The following is a 22,643-nucleotide window of genomic DNA, read 5'->3' as shown; positions in this document are numbered from 1 at the left end:
GCTGTCCAGTTTTCCCAGCACCACTTATTGAAGAGGCTGTCTTTTCTCCATTGTATATTCTTGCCTCCTTTATCAAAGATAAGGTGACCATATGTGCATGGGTTTATCTCTGGGCTTTCTATCCTGTTCCATTGATCTATATTTCTGTTTTTGTGCCAGTACCACACTGTCTTGATTACTGTAGCTTTGTAGTATAGTCTGAAGTCAGGGAGCCTGATTCCTGCAGCTTCTTTTTTCTTTCTCAAGATTGCTTTGGCTATTCGGGGTCTTTTGTGTTTCCATACAAATTGTGAATTTTTTTGTTCTAGTTCTGTGAAAGTTCACTAATTCTTTCCTTTGTCTCTTCTATTCTGCTGCTGAGCCCATCTATTAATTTCTAAAATTTCAGTTATTGCATTTTTTAGTTTTAAAAATTCCATTTAGTTCTTTTTTATATATTCTATTTCTTTGATGAGTCTTTCTTTTTAAAAATTTGTTTCTATTATGTTTGTAATTGCTTATTGAAGCATCTTAATGAACATCTATGTCATCTTGTTTGTGTCTTTTAGTTGTCATTTCTCAACAAGCAGAGATTTTCCTGGCTTTTGATAAGATGACTGATTTTTGATTGACATCTTGACATTTTGGATAATATGTTATGAGACTCTGGATAGCATTTAAATATCTTATTTTTATTATGCTTCTGACACTGCTCTGGCAGGGGTAGGGGAATGCCACTTCATTGCTGCCAGGTGGAGTGGAGTCCAGGTTCCTCATTCAGCCTCCATTGACACCTGGGGGTGAGGGTCTCCTCATTAATACCTGGCAAGGTGGGAGCTCTGGCTCTCCCCTATGCCTCTGCTGATACCACCCTGGCTGAGAGGAGCAGGAATGCCTTGTTGTAGTTCTCATGACTGCCACTGGCACCACAATGGGGGAGGGATGCTAGTTACTGCTAGATGGCGGTAAAAGTGCTGATTCTCTACTGGGACTCCTCTGATAGCACTCCAGTGGGGAGAAGAGGAGGGGCCCCTTGTTATCACCAGGTGGGCATGAAGTCCTGGCTTTCCATGTAGTCTCCACTGACACTGCATCAAAGGGGCCTTGTTACTGCCCAGTAGGAATGAACGTTCAGGCTCCCAACTTGTCTTTCTCTGACACCATCCTAGCATATTACATCCTGCCAAGGGTGGAAGTTTTTTTCCATTTGGCCTTTGTTGGCATGGATGGCAGCTCAATTTTTTCTGTGGGGTTTGCTTGGAGTAGAGTGGTTATTACCTAAAACATTTCTGTCTTGCAAGGTTGCCCCTTTCCTGGTCCTCTGCCTTGAGAGAGCGGGCTTTTTTTTCTTTGCCTTGTCTTTTCTTTTCCTTTCCTTTTCTCTCCTTTTCTTTTCTTGTTTTCCTATACCCATTGATGTTTCCAGGTTTTCAGCGTCTCCAGCACCCAGTATAGGATATATGAAGCAAAGCAAAACAGAACAAAACCTCAGGGAACTCACTGCTTTGTCATTCCTTGGGTTCTGAGTTCTATAGCCAGTCTGCCTTCTTCTGTCTACTTTTCAGACTCTTTTTACTTTTGTTTTATAACCAGTGTCCAGGGTTTTAAACTGTACTTAGCAGGAGAAATAGGGAGAAGTACACCTACCACATCTTTCTAGAAACAGAAGTCTCACTCGGTTTGTTTTTAAACTTCCTTTTATTATGGAAAAATTTAAACATACACAAAGGTAGAGAAATTAGTAGAATGAATCCCCTTTACTCAGCTTCAACAATTGTCAATGTTTTGCCAATCATGTTTTATTTATTTTCTCCACCTCAAGGTTTGTTGCAGTCTTTTAACTCAAATCCTAGATATAATATTATCTCATTCAATGTGAGTGTGTAACTATAACAGAAAATAGTTTTTTTACATAACCACAATGCCATTATCACAATTTACTAATTAACAATAATTCCCTAATGTAATTAAATACTAATTCATATTCAAATTTTCCTGATTGTTTCAAGAAGTATTTTTAAAATTGATTTTTTTTCAAAATAGGACGCAAACCAAATGCAATGTTGCATTTGGTCATTATCTCTCTTAAGTCTCTTTTAAAAATCTTTAAATTTCCTAAGCTAGGCACAGAAAGACAAATACTACATGGTGTCACTTATATGTGGAATCTACAAAAGTCCAACTCATATAGCTGAGAGTAGAAGTGTGGTTTCCAGGGGTTGGAGGGTGGCGGAAATGGGGACATGTTGGTCAAAGTTTTAATTATGTAGGATGAATAAGTTCTGGAGATCTAATGTACAGCATGGTCACTATAGTTAATAATGCTCTACTGTATACTTGAAATTTGCTGAGAGTAGATCTTAACTGTTCTCACCATTAAAAAAGGTAATTATGTGAGGTGATGAATATGTTGATTAGCTTCATTGTGGTAATCATTTCACAATGTATACATATATCAAAATATCACATTGTACACCTTAATATATACAACTTTTATTTGTAAATTATACCTCAATAAAGCTAGAAAAGAATTTGTAATTCTCCCATCTTTCTTTTCCTCATTCTCTCTTTTTTTCAATTAAAAATAGACTTTAATTTTTAGAGCAGTTTTAAGTTTACAGCAAAATTGAGTGAAAGGTACAGAAAATTTCCATATACCCCCATCCTTCACATATGCATAACCTCCCCCATTATCAACAGCCCCCACCAGAGTGGTACGTTTTTTATAATTGATGAACTTACATTGACACATCATGATCACCCAGAGTCCATAGTTTACATTAAGGTTCATTCTTGGTGTTGTACACACTTTGGGTTTGGATAAATTTATAATGACATGTATCCACCATTATAGTATCATACAGAGTATTTTCAGTGCTCTAAAATCCTCTGTGCTCAGCCTATTCATTCCTACCTCTCCCTAAGCCCTGGCAACCACTGATCTTTTTACTGTCTCCATAGTTTTTCCTTTTCCAGGATGTCATATAGCGGAATCATACAGTATTAGTTTACCTTGTAGTTGTTGTTGTTTTATTTAAACATTTATTGTTTTCCTCATCTTCTTTTAAATGTCATTTATCATTTAAAAATGGGTCATTTTTCCTATAAAAAATTCCACATTCTGGATTTTGCTGATTGTTTCTTAGTGGTGACACTGTACTTGTTCTTCTATTTCCCATATTCACCATCAACTGGGAATTAAAGCTAGATACTTGATTAGATTTAGGTTCAGTTTTTTTTATTTTTGGCATCAATATATAATAGGTGATGCTGTATGATTCCTACTGCATCACATCAGAAGGCACATAATATCTAGCTGTCCCACTCTTAGTGATGCTAAAATTGATCAGTGGGTTCAGGTGGTATCAACCTGATCCCTCCATTGTAAAGTTCCCCATCATCATTTGCCTAATCTTTTTTTAAAATCCATTCATGATCATTGCCCTAGATTAGTGGTTCTCAACCAGAGATGATTTTGTCCCCCAGGGGATATTTAACGATGTCTGAAGACATTTTTGATTGTCACAACTGGGTGTGTGCGTGTGGTACTTACTGATAGCATATAGGGAGTAGGGACCAGAGATGCTGCTAAAAATCCTACAATGCATAGATAGTCCCCAAATAAGGAATCATCTGGCCCCAAATGTCAATAGTGCTGGGGACGAGAAACCATGGCCTAGATTTATTATTTCACTAGGGATTATAAATAGTGATATAGTAATTCTATCATTCCTTCTGCATTTGCTATCTGGAATTATTGCATAAAGAAGAATATCATTAATTATGGGAAAGGTGGGATAAGTTCTTAATTTTTATCTTTATTAATTTTTGCAACAATAATTCGGTGCCCTAGCATCACCCAGGGGTGACCAATGTTTTTTTTTTTTTTTAATTTATTTTTGGCTGCGTTGGGTCTTCATTGCTGCGCGTGAGATTTCTCTAGTTGCGGCGAGTGGGGGCTACCCTTTGTTGCAGTGCACTGGCTTCTCATTGTAGTGGCTTCTCTTGTTGCGGAGCACAGGCTCTAGGCACGCGGGCTTCGGTAGTTGCAGCACGTGGGCTCAGTAGTTGTGGCTCGTGGTTTCTAGAGCACAGGCTCAGTAATTGTGGTGCATGGGCTTAGTCGCTCCGCGGCATGTGGGATCCTCCCGATTATGAACTCATATTTTATACATTTGATGGTTGATTAATTGCAGATTTTTTGATGCTCTAATTGTCCAATATAGGCAAATGGGAACTCCCCTTCATCTTGGATCCTGTGTTCTTTTGACATGACTACTTTAGTCTTTGATATCTTCCTTGCTCTTTGACAAAAAAGGATGTCCCAGGATCATTTTGTACATTTCCTGTTAAATACCTATAAACAATTATTTCTTCAAGGAAGATTGGTTCCTTTTGGTAGGAAATGAGATTTAGAGACCACAATCTAGGCATTAAATATACACACTGCTAGTAGGTTGTCATTGCTGCTATATCTTTTCAGTGGACAGAGCTAGGAAATATTTATTTTTAGAAAGAGAAAAATAAATAAATCATAAGTTCATAATGTTTCTGTAAATATTTGTATTTCCTCATCTTTCTTACACAAAAGCTAACATACTACTGTATATATAATATTCTATACTTTGCTTTTTCCACTTAACAATATATCCCAAATATTACTACTAAATATTATATAGAAATCTATCTCATTCCATAGTATTCCATTTCATTTTATTAAAATTTTTTCCCAGCTTTCCATTTTATGGCTCTACTATAATTTTTTCAACTGTTTCCCTAGTGGTGGACATTTGTTTTCTCCCAGTCTTTTGTTATTTCACATAGTGTTGCCCTGTGCATATGTCATTTTGCACTTTGTGCATAGTGTTGCACTTTGTGCATAGTGTTGCCTTGTGTATGTGTCATTGTACTTTTGCTGGTGTATGTTTGGTTTGGATTCCTAGAAGTGGGACTACTGAGTCAAATAGTGAGTGCATATGTAATCTTGCTAGACATTGCTAAACTCCCCTCTGTTGTGGTTATATAATTTTGTCTATATTGCTTTTTGTGGTTTTAAAAAGGAATAATACTTACTTGCAACTAGCAGATAAATAGATCTTGGTGATCTAATGCACAGTGTAGTGAATATAGACAACAATATTGTATTATAATCATCAAACTTGCTAAGATACTAGACCTTAATTATTCCAACCACAAGAAAGAAATGATAATTATGTGATGTGATAGAGGTGCTAACTATCTCTACAATGGCAATCCTATTACAATATATAAATGCATCAGATCAACACATTGTAAACCTCAAATTGACACAATGTGGTATGTCAAATATATTTCAATAAAAATAAATGAAATAAATAAGAATTTTTACAATAAAAATAGGAATAAGGTTTTGAAAGGTTTTGAAAAAGAGGAGAAAGTGTGATTAAGATTTCTAAGTATCCGTTTTGGTACAATACTACAAGATCTACCCTTCCCACTCTTTGAACTTGAAAGAGTTTAGAACAAGCCCAGGAAGTCAGATTCCACACTTCGGTGAATAAAATGGGAGAATGTGTTCTTCATTGTGCCTCTGTCTAAACTCAGACCCAGGGCCATGCTATATTCCACAGGGCCAGCCTCCAGCAATGGAAACAGATTTTGGGATTCCAGTGTTTTTCTAAAAGGCGGAGGTAAGACAGCTGGTTGGCCAGATGCGCACCAGCATGCAGGAGGCTGTTCAGAGCCCATGTTATGAAGCAGAGAGGTAAGGAATCAAAAGTATAAGTTATTGCAGCAACACAGATGGACCTAGAGATTATCATACCAGGTGAAGTAAGTCGGACAGAGAAAGACAAATATCATACTACTTATATGTGGAACCTAAAAAAAATGATACAAATGAACTGATTTACAAAGCAGAAACAGATTCACAGACATAGAAACCAAATTTATGGTTACCAGAGAGGAAAGGGCAGGAGGAGGGATAAATTAGGAGTTTGGGATTAGTAGATACAAACTCATACAAACTACTATATATAAAATAAATAAATAACAAGGACCTACTGTACAGCACAAGGAACTATACTCAATACCTCGTAATAACCTATAATGGAGAAGAATCTGAGAAAATAATATATTTTATATATATGTGTAACTGAATCACTTTGCTGTATGCCTGAAACTAACACAACATTGTAAATCAACTATAACTCAATACAAAAAAAGAGAGAAAAAACATATAAGTCAAACGGGGCAGCAGTCTGAAGAGGTATAGTCAGAGTTGCTGAAGACTGAGGGAAGCTAAGAAACAGACTACTGGAAGCAATATGTGGTGAAAACTGGGAAAATGGCTGGTTAGCGTATGATGCAGTATATAACCTACATCTTTGCTGTCATCCCTCACAAGCCTGACTTTGCTCTCTCTATGAGCCTTTCCTTTCTTTCAGCCAACAAAAGCCCTGGGCCATTGGAATCACATGGGTGAGGCTACCCAGGGCTCGATGTGTGCTTGAAGAAGGCCATTCTCTGCCCCCTTCCACACCACTAGGCCTGCTGCTTCCTTTTGTAGGGCTTGCATCTCCCGGAAGCCTGTGGTGGATCCTGATGAGCCCATCACTTAGTTCCCTGGCTGCTGGTATGGCTCTGGGGATGCAGGGTGCAAGGCCCTGTCCTGCTACAATGATGAGCAGGGCTGCTGAGTTGGCTACCTTGGTCATTATGACCAGGCCAGGAGGCTGGCTATTCTTGAACTTAGGGCAGCTTGGCATGGCCCAAATGGGATGGGAAGAGCCCAGCTGACCAGCTCCCAGACCTAAGGGCCTTAGTGCTGAGTGAACTTGCCTTTTCCCCTTTCTTTAGCCCAGTGAAGACTCGCGGACCACTAGTGGGATGTCGGGGGCCTGGACAAAGTAGGTGTCAGATATCTTATTTTTGATAGTAGATATATTCTGAATGGGAACAGGTGTAGAAGCAGAGAGTAAGCATGAGCAAATTCAAGGTACTTATTGTTTTTGTGCCTTGGTTTCATTTGTACAGTGAGAATAATATTGGGACCTACCTCATCAGGGTGTTATGAAGTTTAAATAACTTAGTAAAGTACTTATCAAATAGGGGTGCCTGGAGTATCATAAACAATCAATAAATGTTAGTTACTTTTACTATTATTTGATTATAATTATTGTATGTAAATCTTAAATTATATCATGTCATTCCCTTGCTAACCCCCGCAATGATTCCCATCATAATTGGGATAATATTCAAATCCTATACAATGGTCTATGAGGCTCCAGGTGATCTTGTCCCTGCCTACATCTCTATACTCATCATCCTGTACCACTCTCTGTCTTCCAAATTCAAGCCAATCTGGCCATATTTTAATTTCTTAAAATCATCAAGCTTTTTGTCTCAGGACCTTGCACTTGCTCTACATGTTTATACTCAGAAAAACAAAACAGGGCTTCCCTGGTGGCGCAGTGGTTGAGAGTCCGACTGCTGATGCAGGGGGCGTAAAATGCATGTGGGCTTCCCTGGTGGCGCAGTGGTTGAGAGTCCGCCTGCTGATGCAGGGGACGCAGGTTTGTGCCCCGGTCCGGGAAGATCCCACATGCCGCGGAACGGCTGGGCCCGTGAGCCGTGGCCGCTGAGCCTGCGCGTCCGGAGCCTGTGCTCTGCAACGGGAGAGGCCACAACAGTGAGAGGCCCGCGTACCACAAACAACAAAACAAAACAAAACAACAACAAAAAACCTGAGAAACTAAAAATCCAGAATCCATAAAGTTTGTGAATCTTGACTACATAATAATATTAAACAACATATGGTGAAAAAATGAAATAAAATACAATAGTTAAAGGATAATTGGGAAAATAAACATATGACAGCCAAAGGACTAATACCTAATAATCTAAACTCTAGATTCCAACTGCTGGGTTTGAATCCCAGGTACATCATTTACTAGCTGTGTCACCTTGGGTTTCATTCAATCTCTCTATGCCTCAGTTTCCTCATCTGTAAAATGGGGATTTTAACAACACCTACTTCTTAATATTGTAGTGAGGGTTAAGCAATTTAGTAGAACGACTCTTGGTATACTTCAAGCACCATGTAAGTTTTACTTATTATTAGGGTTACTAAGAAGCCAAAAGAAAACTAGGCAAAGGATGTAAACAGGCATTTCACACAAAAAAGGTAATACAAAATAATCAATAAACCTGAAAATATGGTTGACTTCACTCATGATGAAAAGCATTAATTTGTTTATTTCACATGTATTTACATATGTTTTAAGTGCCAAAGAGGCATTGGGAATAGAATAGTGAACATCTTACTCTCATGGAGTTTACATTATAATAATTGTGTGTGTGTGTGTAATATTTAATACATCATGTGGTAATAGTGTTTTGAAGAAAAATAAAGCAGGGATGGGGTGTCATTTTATATAGAGGCCAAGGAAGGACTCTGAGATAAGATGATAGTTATGCAGTGATCTGAAGAAGTGAGGGAGAAAGCCATGAGGATTTCTAGGGCTAGAGCTTTCCAAGCAGAGTGAACAATAAGGGCACAGGCTTGGAAGCAGGAGCCAGCTTAGCTTATTCAAGGAACAACAGTACGTATAGTTTGTTTGAGGCAAGGCTGAGTTGATAGAAAGTGAAGTCTAAGAGACTGAGGCCAGATTCTACAGGGCTTTACAGGCCAGGATAAGGACTTGGGACTTCACTAAGAGTGAAATGGAAAGCCTGCTGTCACTTGGGAAATGTATTCAGCTACGCATAACAGGGATCCAAATAACAAAGGCTTAAATAGGATGATGTTTCAAGTGTTATATTGATTCTAGGACACATCATTATTTGATGTACCAAGAAAGAGGGAAAAAATGCTGGCAAATATAATCCACAAGCTGTCATTCAAAGATTTCAGAGATGTTGAAGCATGAAGAGATGTACCTTTTAGAGTTGGTAACATATGGCATTTTTTTTCTCATGTAAGATTAGGACCTGAGGTAAACAGTTTTTTGGTTGCAAGATGGCTACTCAGCTATAGCCATTAAATCCTCATTTCCAGGAGGAAGAAGGAGGAATGAAGAAGGGGGAAATGCCTTTTATTCTTCCGTATTAATTTTGTAAAATTCTCCTCCAAAAAACTCATTGGAATTTTTATTGGCATTGCCTTGGTTGTGTAGATCAACTTAGAGAGTGCTGCCTAATGTCCAGCATATAGTGCTAAGTTGCTGATCCATACGTATATTACAGTCTCATTTATTTTTCATAAAAAGGATAAATGTGTAAAACATGCTTGTATTTGCATAGAAAATTTCCCAAAGGATACATGACAAACTGTTAATAAGTGGTTATTTCAGGGGAATAGAACTGGGTTTGATTGGCAGGGGAGAGAGGGGCTTTAACTTTTCATGTTATGCCTTCTTTTATCCCCCTTTTAAAAACCACAAATATTGTATATATTACAATGTATATATACAATAATATATACAATGTATATATTACAATAGATATATACAATAATATATACAATGTATATATTATTTTATAATAACAAATATAAACCAGCAACCTTAAAAGTGGAATGTGGGGGCTTCCCTGGTGGCGCAGTGGTGGCGCGTCCGCCTGCCGATGCAGGGGAACCGGGTTCGCGCCCCGGTCTGGGAGGATCCCACATGCCGCGGAGCGGCTGGGCCCGTGAGCCATGGCCGCTGGGCCTGCGCGTCCGGAGCCTGTGCTCCGCAACGGGAGAGGCCACAACAGAGGGAGGCCCGCATAACACACACACACACACACACACACACACACACACACACAAAAAGTGGAGTGTGTATTACCCTGGGGCTATAGGACTTTCCAAGGGGTAAATAAGCACTTACAGTTTTAAGGGGATCGATTTCTACATCCTCAAATTTCATTTTCATATTTCCTAAAATTGATCTGCCTGAGAACACACTAGCAGTGGAAGAATCAAGCTGGCTCTCTTTTTCCATCTCCCTTTTCACAATAGTCCTTTTTGCACTTTACAAAAGAAAAGCATATCTTTGAAAAAATCCTCAGGGAACCAGAGAGACAGTTCGAAACACTGCTGCCGACGGTGAAGAAACAAATTGCTCTAACAAATGAATATATTGGTATCAAATCCTTTTGCAATTCAGATGGCTTCCAGTAAAATTGAAAGCGAACCCAATGGAGCTGTCAGCTGACTAATCATGAAAAATAATTTTGAAGGTAAATCATTGTGTAATTTCCCCCCATATATCTTCAAAGGAGTTCAGATACTTGAGTGATACTGCTAAAACAAAATATCCATTCCCATTTACTTTTTTATATAAAAGAGGTTTCTGTGTGCTAACGTTTAACCAAAAAAATGTAGTAAGAGAATTGATGCTGAATCCTGCCTCACTCTAAAAATAAGCAATATTTATCTATGGATACACCAACCTTTAAAAAAAAAAAGACTTATCTACCTTTAGTAAATTTTTGTTTTTATGTTTAATAATTACCCATCAAAATTTGTAATATGTTTACAATTTTTTGTAATATGTTTACAATTTTTTTGATCTGTCATATTCCAATACTAATTGTCATGATTACTTGAGCAAAATTAAATTTTGAACAACACTTAGAGCTTTAGGATCACAGGAACATTTAAAAAGCATTTAAATAGCAGAATATGCACATATTTTTGCTGCAGGGAAATACGATAGGATAATCAATAAAATCATTTCAAGTGCAAAAATATATATTATAAAGATAAAATTCTGTTAGAAGAATAAAATGGAATTGAGAATCCAGGGAGAAAAGGGAAAATGTACACCTCCTAACTGTCAAAGAAGAGCTCGGTTATGAATTTTTAAAACATGACGGTGGCTCTCAAATCACTAACGTATTTAGGTTCCACTGCTTTCACGTAAAACTGTGACATTTTGTTTGTGAATGTTAATATCTGTCAGAAATCACATTATTTGCAGCTTGACATTTTGGATGCAAAATTTGAGACGACAACCTAAATGTGTGTGAAGGAGCACAACGTTAAAAAATATTTTAGAGAGCATTTTGATATAAACCAAGTTTTATATAAACATACAAAACAAATATCAGAGGGAGCATCATATACTCTTTTGCCACCTTGTGGCCAGAGTTGTATTCAACCCTAGGCATGGCAGCTGTAATGAGGAGGGGGTCTCTTCTTAGGTCAGTCCCTCTGGCTAGCCTTCAGTCGGGTCTTTGTGAGGCAGAGATGGTGGCATTCGCCCAGGACTGAATCCAGACCCATACAAGCATGAAGCATCGAAAAGATTATGCTGACCCCCCCCACTCGCCCCCGCATGTGATTCAGAGCAAAAGCAACATGCTATCAGGAAAGGAATGTAAGGAAGTACAATAAAATTCTGACTTTTCCCATGAGGACTGTTTAAAAAAAATAGAATGTCAAACTGTTTCTGATATTTTTTTCTTGATTCTTTTGTTTTTGGTGTCTCTTCTCTGCTGGTGACCTAGACACTTCCTCAGTCTGCCTTTTGGGGAACCCAGCCCTGATTCTGGCCTTGGAGCAAGCGTGTTTGGTACAGCTCCTAGTACAACACCTGGTCTGGGCAGGCGCTGAATAGACACTTGTTGAGTGAGTGAATGATGGCAGAGCCGCCCCCTTCCATTCCAGAACATGCTGGACGTGGGGGCTTCTGCAGGAAGATGATCCGTAAAGCAGTCAGGTTGCCATGGTTAGCCTTCAGTGGCAGATAGCCTTGGGTGCACTGAGATCTTTAGGTCTCTTTGATGTCTGTTACTCTGTGGAGGTGGGATGAGAGTATCTCCTGTGCTTCCCCGCCCCCACCCTTGCAGGAGCAGGATTCCTTCAGTGGTGCTCTAGTTGCAGTTCCTCTTGTTGCAGGCCAAAAAGGGCAGGCATTTATTGGAAGGATGCTGAAAGGGGAGGCACGAGGGCAGCTCTGGGGACCTCAGGTGTATGGGAACCAGCATCCTATCCTCTTTAGGGGCTCCTGATTCCTGACAACCACCTCCTGCTGCCGACCCCAGGAGGCCTAGGCACGTCCCCCTACCTGGAGGAAGGGGGCCAGGCGGAGGGGTGATATCCCCCGCTAACCAGGGAGAACTCTGCCACAATGTAATCAGGCAGCACAGCCCCACGGGCCGGGCAGTGCAGTGTGTACTGGGCCAAGGCCAGCTATCACCAGGACTCAGAGGCCAGACTCTTCCTGGAACACAGTCTCCCTGACTCTCGAGCATGGGCTATGTGCTTCTCCTGAGCCTTGTGCTGACGCCTGCCCTGGGCTGCACTCCCCGGAACCAGCACTTGCGGTCGCTTCCCAACATCCCCCAGCTGCCCAAGACCTAAGCCGCTTGTTCTGGGCTCAGTCTTCGTGGGCCCCTTGGTGCAGCTGCCCACTGCCAGCAGCTCTCAGCGCAGCAGCGCCTCCCAGACGCGTGGCCGCCCACTCCCCCCACCGGCAGCTCCACAGATGGAAGCTGCTTCCCCGCCCCTCCCACCTGCTGCCCGCCCCGGGCCTCTGCTAGGGCTTGAGGGTCTTGGGACAGTGTCCTGTAGTTCAGGCCCCTCTCTCAGCTGTAGGGGAGATGCCAGCAGTAGGCACGGCCTTGTTGTGCCTTGTTCCTCCCACTGCTCCCCGGGCGGCTCAGCGTCTGCTGGGCCAAAAGGCCGGCTGCCAAACCCTCAGCCCACCCTTGGCCTTGGGAGCCCGAGGAAAAGGTGAAGAGGAGGCGAGGAGCAGGCAGAGGCTGTGCAGAGCACCGATAAGATGGGCGTGGGACATGCCTCTTCGGGCCCGGTGGCCTTGGGAGCTCTACCCCTCTGGATCTGGGGTCCAGGCCTGTCCCAGAATGGAGCTGGGGCTTCATCCTTATGGGGCAGGGCAGAGCCTCGGGTGGGCAGGGAGCCTGGGACAGGGATGGGGACACGCTCAGTCTCAAAGATGATGGCCTATCACAGCTTCTGCCAGCGCTCCTCAGGACCCGGCCTCTGGGGGGCCATTTCCGAGCCCCAGGGGCGTTTCTGGACTTGGCTACCCTTCCATCCCTGGCCCCGCAGGGCTGGGGGAGGATACATGGATGAAGGGAAGGACGAGGAGAGGGGAGGAGGCGATGAAGGGGGTCAGAGCAGCGATTGGAGCCGAGAACTGGAAGCGCCTTAAAGAGACTGCGCGGTCCCCGCCCCCCTTCCCGCCAGCCTCAATGAATTAGAGCTGTGTTTCCCAAACTTGCCTGATCATAAGAATCCTCTCGGGCCCTAGTTAAAGATACAGGTTCCGGAGCACGTCCCTTCGAGACTCTGATTCAGTGGGGCTGCGGGTGGAGCCAAGGAATCAGTAATTTTAACACGCTCCCCACGTGATTCTCGTGAACAAGCAAGTTTGGGAAATATTGAATTAAAGGAAACGGGGCCTGGCTGCAGAGCGGCCTCCGCTAGAGGGCTACGGCGGGAGGATTCCCGGGGGCGTCGCCTGCTTCCGCCGCCGCCTCCTTCAGTGAAAGTCCCTTTTGGGTCCAGCTGCCACAGCCACCGCGCTCCCTCAGGCCGGGCGGGGGACACCCCAGGTCTGCGTGGCCCCCGCGCCGCCACGCCCAGTGGCCGCCCGAGCCCTGCGAGCAGGGGGAGGAGCCGCCGCCAGTGGAGGCGGAGGAGCAGAGGAGGCGGAGACGGCGGAGACGGCGGAGAAGGCGGAGAGGAAGGTGGAGGCGGAGGCGAAGGTGGAGGGGAAGGTGGAGGCGGCGGGGAAGGTGGAGGCGGCCGGGAAGGTGGACGCCACCGGGAAGGTGGAGACGGCAGGGAAGGTGGACGCTGCCGGGAAGGTGGAGACGGCGGAGGGTTCGGGCCGCCGGGTAGAGCTCAAGCTGGAGCCCGACCCCGAACCCGAGCCGGCACGGGAGGCGGAGCAGGGGCCGAAGGGGGAGCCGAAGCAGGAGCCAGAGGATGAGAACCCGGCGCGGAGCGGCGGTGGCGGCGCCAGCGACGAGGTTCCTCTCCCCACCCTTCCCTCCGATCCCCCGCGGCCCCCCGATCCCTCCCCGCGGCGCAGCCGTGCCCCCCGCCGCCGACCCCGGCCGCGGCCGCAGACCCGGCTCCGTACCCCGCCGCAGCCTAGGCCACGGCCCCCGCCCCGGCCCCGGCCCCGGCGCGGCCCTGGGGGCGGATGCCTGGATGTGGATTTCGCTGTGGGTCCACCAGGCTGTTCCCACGTGAACAGCTTTAAGGTGGGAGAGAACTGGAGGCAGGAACTGCGGGTGATCTACCAGTGCTTCGTGTGGTGTGGAACCCCAGAGACCAGGAAAAGCAAGGCAAAGTCGTGCATCTGCCATGTGTGCGGCACCCATTTGAACAGACTCCACTCTTGCCTTTCCTGTGTCTTCTTTGGCTGCTTCACAGAGAAACACATTCATGAGCACGCTGAGACAAAACAACACAACTTAGCTGTAGACCTTTATTACGGAGGTATATACTGCTTTATGTGTAAGGATTATGTATATGACAAAGACATTGAGCAAATTGCCAAAGAAGAGCAAGGGGAAGCTTTGAAATTACAAGCTTCCACCTCAACCGAGGTTTCTCACCAGCAGTGTTCAATGCCAGGCCTCAGTGAGAAATATCCAACCTGGGAGACAACCAAACCCGAGTTAGAACTGCTGGGCCACAACCCAAGGAGAAGAAGAATTACCTCCAGCTTTACCATCGGTTTAAGAGGACTAATCAATCTTGGCAACACGTGCTTTATGAACTGCATCGTCCAGGCCCTTACCCACACTCCGATCCTAAGAGATTTCTTCCTCTCCGACAGGCACAGATGTGAAATGCCAAGTCCCGAGTTGTGTCTGGTCTGTGAGATGTCTTCGCTTTTTCGGGAGTTGTATTCTGGAAATCCATCTCCTCACGTTCCCTATAAATTACTGCACCTGGTGTGGATACACGCACGACATTTAGCAGGGTACAGGCAACAGGATGCCCATGAGTTCCTCATCGCAGCGTTAGATGTCCTGCACAGGCACTGCAAAGGTGATGATGCCGGGAAGGCAGCCAACAATCCCAACCACTGTAACTGCATCATTGACCAAATCTTCACAGGTGGCCTGCAATCTGATGTTACCTGTCAAGCCTGCCATGGTGTCTCCACCACGATAGACCCATGCTGGGACATCAGTTTGGACTTGCCTGGCTCTTGCACCTCCTTCTGGCCTATGAGCCCAGGGAGGGAGAGCAGTGTGAATGGGGAAAGCCACATACCAGGAATCACCACCCTCACGGACTGCCTGCGAAGGTTTACGAGGCCAGAGCACTTAGGAAGCAGTGCCAAAATCAAGTGCGGTAGTTGCCAAAGCTACCAGGAATCTACCAAACAGCTCACAATGAATAAATTACCTGTCGTTGCCTGTTTTCATTTCAAACGGTTTGAACACTCAGCCAAACAGAGGCGCAAGATCACTACATACATATCCTTTCCTCTGGAGCTGGATATGACACCGTTCATGGCCTCGAGTAAAGAGAGCAGGATGAATGGACAGTTGCAGCTGCCAACCAATAGTGGAAACGACGAGAATAAGTATTCCTTGTTTGCTGTGGTTAATCACCAAGGAACCTTGGAGAGTGGCCACTACACCAGCTTCATCCGGCACCACAAGGACCAGTGGTTCAAGTGTGATGATGCCGTCATCACCAAGGCCAGTATTAAGGACGTTCTGGACAGTGAAGGGTATTTACTGTTCTATCACAAACAGGTCCTGGAACATGAGTCAGAAAAAGTGAAAGAAGTGAATACACAAGCCTACTGAAGTGACACACAGACCTACCTACCTGTAATGGAAGATGACAGCACCCATACTACAACTGGCATTGAGATTTAAAGGACCTACTTGCATGGCCCACGGGCCTGACAGAGTAAGAATTGAACAGTTCCCAGTGTCTAAAAGGTCCTGATTGGAAGAGAAATAGAAGGGGCGGGAGAAGAGGCTCTAGTCTAAGCAGTCATTTAAAGGAAGATTAAATGGCAGGATGCTCTGGGTGGGGAAGGCAGGAGCAGGGAAATCCTGACACTGGTACATATCCTATATTCCTCCAAAAGATTGTGTGGGAAAGTGTGGGGTGGGAGGGGGGTGGTGTGTGGGGGGGTGTGTGCCCTTGTAACCGTAAAACATCTTTCTCCATGGGTGTTTCAGCTTCAACTGACCAATCACATAGCAGTTATATGTCTGGGGGGAAAAAGGAAAAGTTCATACAAATGTAGCCCATTACATATATGGGTATGAAAGCGGAAAAGTGGAGGAGGCAGGGATATCTCATTGACAAACACCTTTGCCAGTTTCTTTGTATTCGTGATTTTTTGTGCTATTAAATGCAGTATTAAACAAAGAAAAGCCCACGTGGGCCTGTGAAACAAGAAAGAAGGGGGCTTTTGTATAAGGGGAGCAATTGCTCCAAAGGTAGAGAAGACAAGAAACACTGTAAGATAAGCAACCAACACAGACAGGCCTCAGCTAAGAGTATAGTGTGTGAGTGTTTTTTTTTAAAAAAAAAAAAAGCTGTATGATATACTTGAGCAAATCAATGAACCTCTTTGCTATTGTTTTCTCATCTGTACAATGCAGATAATTCCTACCTTAAAGGGTTACTGTTAAAGATTAAAGGATATAAAATGTGTCAAAGTATAAAGTAAAAAGGCTTGGAACTTTGTAGGGGCTCAGTAAGTGTTTGTTGGATCTGAAACTTCTTTGGACCAGGACCAGAATGCATTAGAGGCGAGGGTCAGCCCTACCTGAGACCCATGGACAGAAGGGACACACATTGTGTCACGTGTAGTCACACACACACACACACACACACACACACTCACACTCATAACTCCCTCCCCAGTACTGTCTACTTGGAGCCCCAAGGCAGTGGATCCCACTATTTTCCCTGTGTACAGGGCATCCCAGTCGTTTCCACACCCGGGACTGGGGGGAGAACCACAGCTGTCCCCCCAAAGTCATTATTCTGTCCATTTGGAAAACTGTCATGTTGTTATCATGACTCAGCACCCCAGTGACGGGACTCAGGGCCAGTAGGCTGACAGGCTTCCACGTGAGGGTGTTGGTGGTCTTTGCCCTCCAAAAGCATTATGGGCATAGCTATGTTCACCTACAGGCATAGATCAGGAGAAAGACTGTTTTCCAAAGCTCACTGGTCCACCAGCCCAGGGGTAGTGGGGGAGTGGCATGTTGGCCTCCTCTGTGATTCTCACGGAGGGCAGAGTGGCCTGTGGAGGGCTAAGCTCAAACAGATGGGATGTGCCCAGGACGGGTTAAGCACTGGTGGTGGTTCCTTCTTTTCTCCTCAGCATCAAATACAAAAGGACCTAGTACCTAGAAAATCCTGAGGGGGAGGAGGGGAACTGAATGTTTCAGAGCCATGGGGCTTGGATTCACTGGCTCTGGTAAGAGGCTGGGCTCCCCCAGGGCTCCCCAAATCTACTTCATGGTCAGCTCTTTGGAAATGTATATTTATTTGTGTGGTTGTGGATGCATCCCCTGCTAGCTCATAGGCGTTTTTAGGACAGGGATTGTGTCTCCTCTTGTACCCTGGGCTATGTCCTCAGCCCCTAGCACAGACCCTGGCACATAGTATTTGAAACATTTTCCAGATGGATGAATTAACCAAATCACCTTCCTTTCATAACCAAATTTTCATCATCCCCACACCCCAAGGCTCATAATCCTCAGGAGAAAGTGTAAAAAGTGTTATTTTTGATATCTTGTAGGCTGGGGGAGAGCAAGAGGTAAGTGGCCTCAGATGCCACTTGGCACCTTCATGCAGGTATCTGACTCCCCTTTGGGATGTGCGGGAGCCCTGCCTGGGAAGACCGCCATGTCCTCCTTCCTCATCTCTGCCACAGGAAGAGTTCAGTCAGGCATGTGCCACCAGATCCTGACTGCTTGCACAGATGCTGTCTTTTACATTTGTAAAACGTTTTCATTTGGAAATAATTTCAAACTTACAGGAAAGTTTCAAAAAGAACAAATAGTATAAAGAACAGATTTACCTATTGCTAACATTTTACCCCATTTGCTTTATCGTTTGCATGTATGCACTCCCATGTGTGTGTGTGTGTGTGTTTGGACCGACTGAGGACAGATAACATCATGGCCCTTTATGCCCGAGTACCTCAGTGTGCACTTCCTAAGAATAGGCATGTTCCCTACATCACAGTATAGTTAACAGCTTCAGTAAATTAAACATTGGTATAATACTATTATTTACCATTTGTACTCCGGTTTTGTCTGGTGACCCAATAATGTCCTTTATAGCATTTTTCCTCTTCATCACAGGATCTGGTCCAGGATGAGGTATTGCTTTTAGCTGTCATGTCTCTTTAGCCTCCTTTAATCAGGAATATTTTCACAGCCTTTCTGCATCTTGTATGGCATTAGCATTTTTAATAGAATATTCTTCATTTCGGGTTTGTCTGATACAGAAACTGTCTTTTAAATACCCTGTACTCAGGAATAGTTCTAAGAGATATGAATGGCGCGAGGCTGCTGAAGCTGATCTCCCTGTGTCTCCACTGGTGGAAGGCACAGACCACCAGAGGGAGCAGCTGTACGTGGCAGTTCCTGATTGAAGCACTCGCCTCTGTCTGGAAAACACCATTGTCCCTCAGCAACAGGGGAGCCATTCAAGCCCAGCCCTATGCCCCTACCCATCACCAACCCCCCAATTGAGCCATGGAGTGTAACAGCAGCAGAGCCTGCTTTCAGATCACATCACTGTGGGAACCGGGGCATCATGTATTTGGCAGGTATGTGTTACCTTGAGCTCAAATGCCATTCAGGCATGTTTGAGCATGTCTGGTACATGGGCGGGCACCTCCATGGTTGGGGCCTTTAGGGGGATCAGGAAGTAGCACCCTTGGCACCTTCATTAATATTCCCATGGTGGGCCAGCAGCAGTGGGGTGGCAGGGAGGGCGTAAATACTCCTGAAGCAGCTTCATGGGCAAAGCACACAAAAATGGGGCCCAGAATAAGTGAGGAAGAACATGGGAGATGCCCAAAACAGATTGGTTTGTGACATATTGGGGACCTTCAGACGCAATTGGGCTATTTTACATGGGGGCTGGAATTCCTGTGTGAGCAGATGCGGGCAAGAGCTGGTGAAATGTAAGCTAATTCTTTAACTGAGACTCTACTTCCACAAGCTGATAAAGCCAGGGAAACTCAGTTCATATGTAGATTTATGATCTGGGCCCAGAAGGGTACAGGCAAAAGATGGGTGCTCACAACTGGGGGCCTTATCCACCCATAGAGCTCAGGATGAGGGACCAAGCAATGGTCCCACTACACATGCTTCCCACAGTTTCTTGGCCTAAGAAATTGGAAATCCAATTTCCAATTGGATTTGGAAATCCAGAACCCTATCACTTCCCATTTCCTGGAGTAGCCAGGTGCTGAAACTTACTCTGGCCTACAGGTCACATTTGGTAACTGCCTCACTTCTTCCCCATCCACAGGGAATCCTGATCAGGGATGCCATCAACCAAGAGGTCTTTTCCAATCAAGAAAAAGCACTGTATAGCACATAGAATTCGACTCAACACACTGTAATCACTGTAAGAGAATATATAAGACTGGTAAGAATATGGAAAAGAATATATATATGTCTCTCTGTAAGTGAATCAAGTGGATGTACACCAGAAAGACACAGCATTGTAAATCAGCTTTACTCCGCTATAAAAATAAAGATAAATTACAAACAAACAAAAATGGACCCCATACTACTCACTGTCATAACGCAATAGACCTGGTGCCAGGAACCTATGTTTGCACCAAATATGTATTTCACACCCAGAAGCAAAGGCCCTGGTTCTCTGAGAGTATGTAGCCGAGCACCCACAGTAGTGTGTCATTTACACACTGACCTTCCCCTGCAGGTGACCTAATCCTACTTTTAAACTCTTGCATTGAAGCATATCAAATATACAGGAAATACACATATCATCAGGGTACAACTTCATGAATTTCTACAAAATGAACACACCTCTGTAAACAGCACTCAGATCAAGAAATAGAATGTTACCCATAAGTCAGGCCCCCTTTCTGCTTCCTTACAGTCAATAACCCCAAAGGGTAATCCCTATTCTGACTTTTTTCACTGTAGATTAGTGTTGCCTTTTAAAGTGCCATCTATAAAAGGAACGGTTCAGTATGTACGCTTTTGTGTCTGGCTTCTTTTGCTCAACATTATTTTATGAGCTTCAGATATGAAGTCTTGTTTTCAAGAAAAATTATGTAGAGTGTCATTATTTCTGCCTAATGAACTAAAAGTAAGGATTCCCTACTCTTCCTAGTGATTTCTCACTTATTGAACCAATTCAAAGGGACCCAGGCCATTGCAAAGGCCTGGGTCTTTAATCACCTTCATGTACAAGAAAACAGTGGATGGAAAACAGCCTGCCAGATAAGTTTGGGCTTATTTAGGCACCCAGAAATGTTAATTTTGGGCAATACTCCAACCCTGTTCCAATAGCTCCTGAATGGGATACTCTATTCTAGTGAGGCCTCAAACTTAAACGTGCATCAGAATCACCTAGAGGGCTTGTAAACACGCAGATTGCTGGGTCCCACCCCCAGAGTTTCTGATTTCAGTAGTCCTGGGACTTGCATTTCAAACACATTCCCAGTTGATTCTTATACTTCTGGCTCTGGGACCACACTCTGAGGACCACATTCAGTTTGTTTTCACACTGTGGTACTTGGTGCCCAAGGAATCTGTGAAGATGGCCCTGGAGAACACCTTGGGGAGCTAGAGGAGGGGCAAATTGGTGAGAATCAGGAACTCTGAAATATAAAATCAATAAGAGGGAGTTATTGATTTTATATTTGGGGGTTCTAAGTAATATCTGAAGAAAGAGTTCTGCTACTAAAATTTTGTGAAGTTGAAAATCACTCTGCTAAGGAAATTTAGACCCCAGGGGAGTGATGTATTTAAACTACATAGGTGGTATATCCAGAGAATGATCCAACATGCTACAGAGACCTGGCCTCATATGTACCCTTAATCTAGATGGTCCTGAGGGAGACTTAATTTCCTTAGAACTCAGAGAAGTGCATACTTATGAGGATGGATGTGATAAGAGAAAATACAGCGCAAAATCATATGTATAAAGTAAGATTTTCTTCTGGCAATATAGCACACTAAGACGACATGAATAGCGCCCCTCTCAACTACAAACACATAATAACACTAGATAAACTGTAACAAAAATTTTAATTTATAGCTGAGCTTAAAAAAACAATAGGTAAAATCTCCAGAGAAAAAAGAAAAAGCCAGTCTAGTAATTGTAAACGGACATTGCAATAACCTATTTGTGGTATTGGTTCTAGATATCAGGCCGTAGGGGCTAGGGGCTCAAGCTGCGAATCTAGTGCTCATGCAGGTACTGGCAACAGAGCCTCAGGTCCACCAGAGGCAGAGAAGCTGTAATTAAAACCGCTGGATAAAGCCTTTAGTAGCTTCTCTGTTCATTAAAAAGGGGTTTGGAGAGTAAGCCATGAAAAGTCTTATGCTCTCTCTGGAGCCACAAGAAGAAATAAAAATCCCAGGCCTATGTCATATGTGGATATGGGGTCTAAATTTACCCTACTGTATATTATGGGAATCACATGCTGAAAAATTAAAAAAATTGGAGCAGAACAATTCAAACCTCTAGAACCTCAGCAAAAGCAAACACATTTTTACAATACTGGGCACATAGAGTCCCACAGAAAAAGACAATATCTACCCAAGATGTACTCAGAAACAAACAATAAAAAGATTGTACTTGCAAAGAAATGACATGCCATGAAGGTGAGTCACCAGTTGCCACAAGGAGGAGAATTAGTACTCCCAAGAAATACTGATGAGATGGACTTGTACTCTTTTTTTTTTTTTTGAGAGTGGAATAAGGATGTTTTCAGAAAAAAATAAACCTAAGAAAGTTCAGCAATAATAGACTTAACTAAAATAACTACTGAAAGATATACTTCAGGAAGAAGGAAATTGAAACTGGAGAGGAGGAATGAATAGGAGGCAAGGAACAGTGAACAAATATTGGTAAACATGGGGCAATCTAAATAAGCATTAAATGCATGAAACAATAATGTTGAATCATATGGAAGTATAAAAAAAACTGGCACTAGAGCGCAAAAACATGTAAAACAGCAGGAGGCTATTAATATTTAAAGCATTCTAAGGCTCTTGTATTGTTTGGGAGGAGAGTAGGGATATTGCCTGCGTTTGGACCTTGTTAAGTCAAGTATGAATGTTTAAACATTTAAGAGTGTGGACTTCTAGTTTCTGGCAATGGCAGGCTTGGTTATTTGATTCAACTTTCCTACTGAAGTAATGAAATATACTGGATACAAATTTTCAAAACCACTGAAGAGCTGAGAGGACAAAGGGAAACTTTCAGACCAATTTTTGGATGAAAGCTTGTAACCAGACAGGTTAAGTAGAGTATTGGCACACCAAAGCCAATTTGCTCTGAGGGCATTTGCCTACATTGCCCACCTGAGCTTTGAACCAGTGGCCACAAAGGGCTGGAGGGAGAGAAGTTAAGGCTCAGGGCCAGCCCATGGTAGGGGTTTAATAGGAGGCCCTCTCCACATTAAGCTGAGACCACAAAGAGCTATATCAGCTGTGTAAGGGCC

The 22,643-nt window shown here is 43.6% G+C and overlaps 1 protein-coding gene across 1 annotated transcript; it reads left to right on the top strand.

The window, feature by feature from the left end:
• The first annotated feature begins 11,236 nt into the window (after positions 1–11,236).
• Positions 11,237–16,017, top strand: LOC102983246 (ubiquitin specific peptidase 27 X-linked). Its single transcript, XM_028482310.1, has 2 exons — positions 11,237–11,324; positions 13,481–16,017. The coding sequence occupies exons 1-2, from the start codon at positions 11,237–11,239 to the stop codon at positions 15,751–15,753; spliced, it is 2,361 nt and encodes a 786-aa protein (XP_028338111.1). The 3' UTR covers positions 15,754–16,017.
• Positions 16,018–22,643: the final 6,626 nt, after the last annotated feature.

The sequence above is a fragment of the Physeter macrocephalus genome, chromosome 21 (assembly GCF_002837175.3).
Source record: "Physeter macrocephalus isolate SW-GA chromosome 21, ASM283717v5, whole genome shotgun sequence".
Taxonomy (NCBI): Eukaryota; Metazoa; Chordata; class Mammalia; order Artiodactyla; family Physeteridae; genus Physeter; species Physeter macrocephalus.
This window is presented reverse-complemented; position numbering and strand designations above follow the sequence as displayed.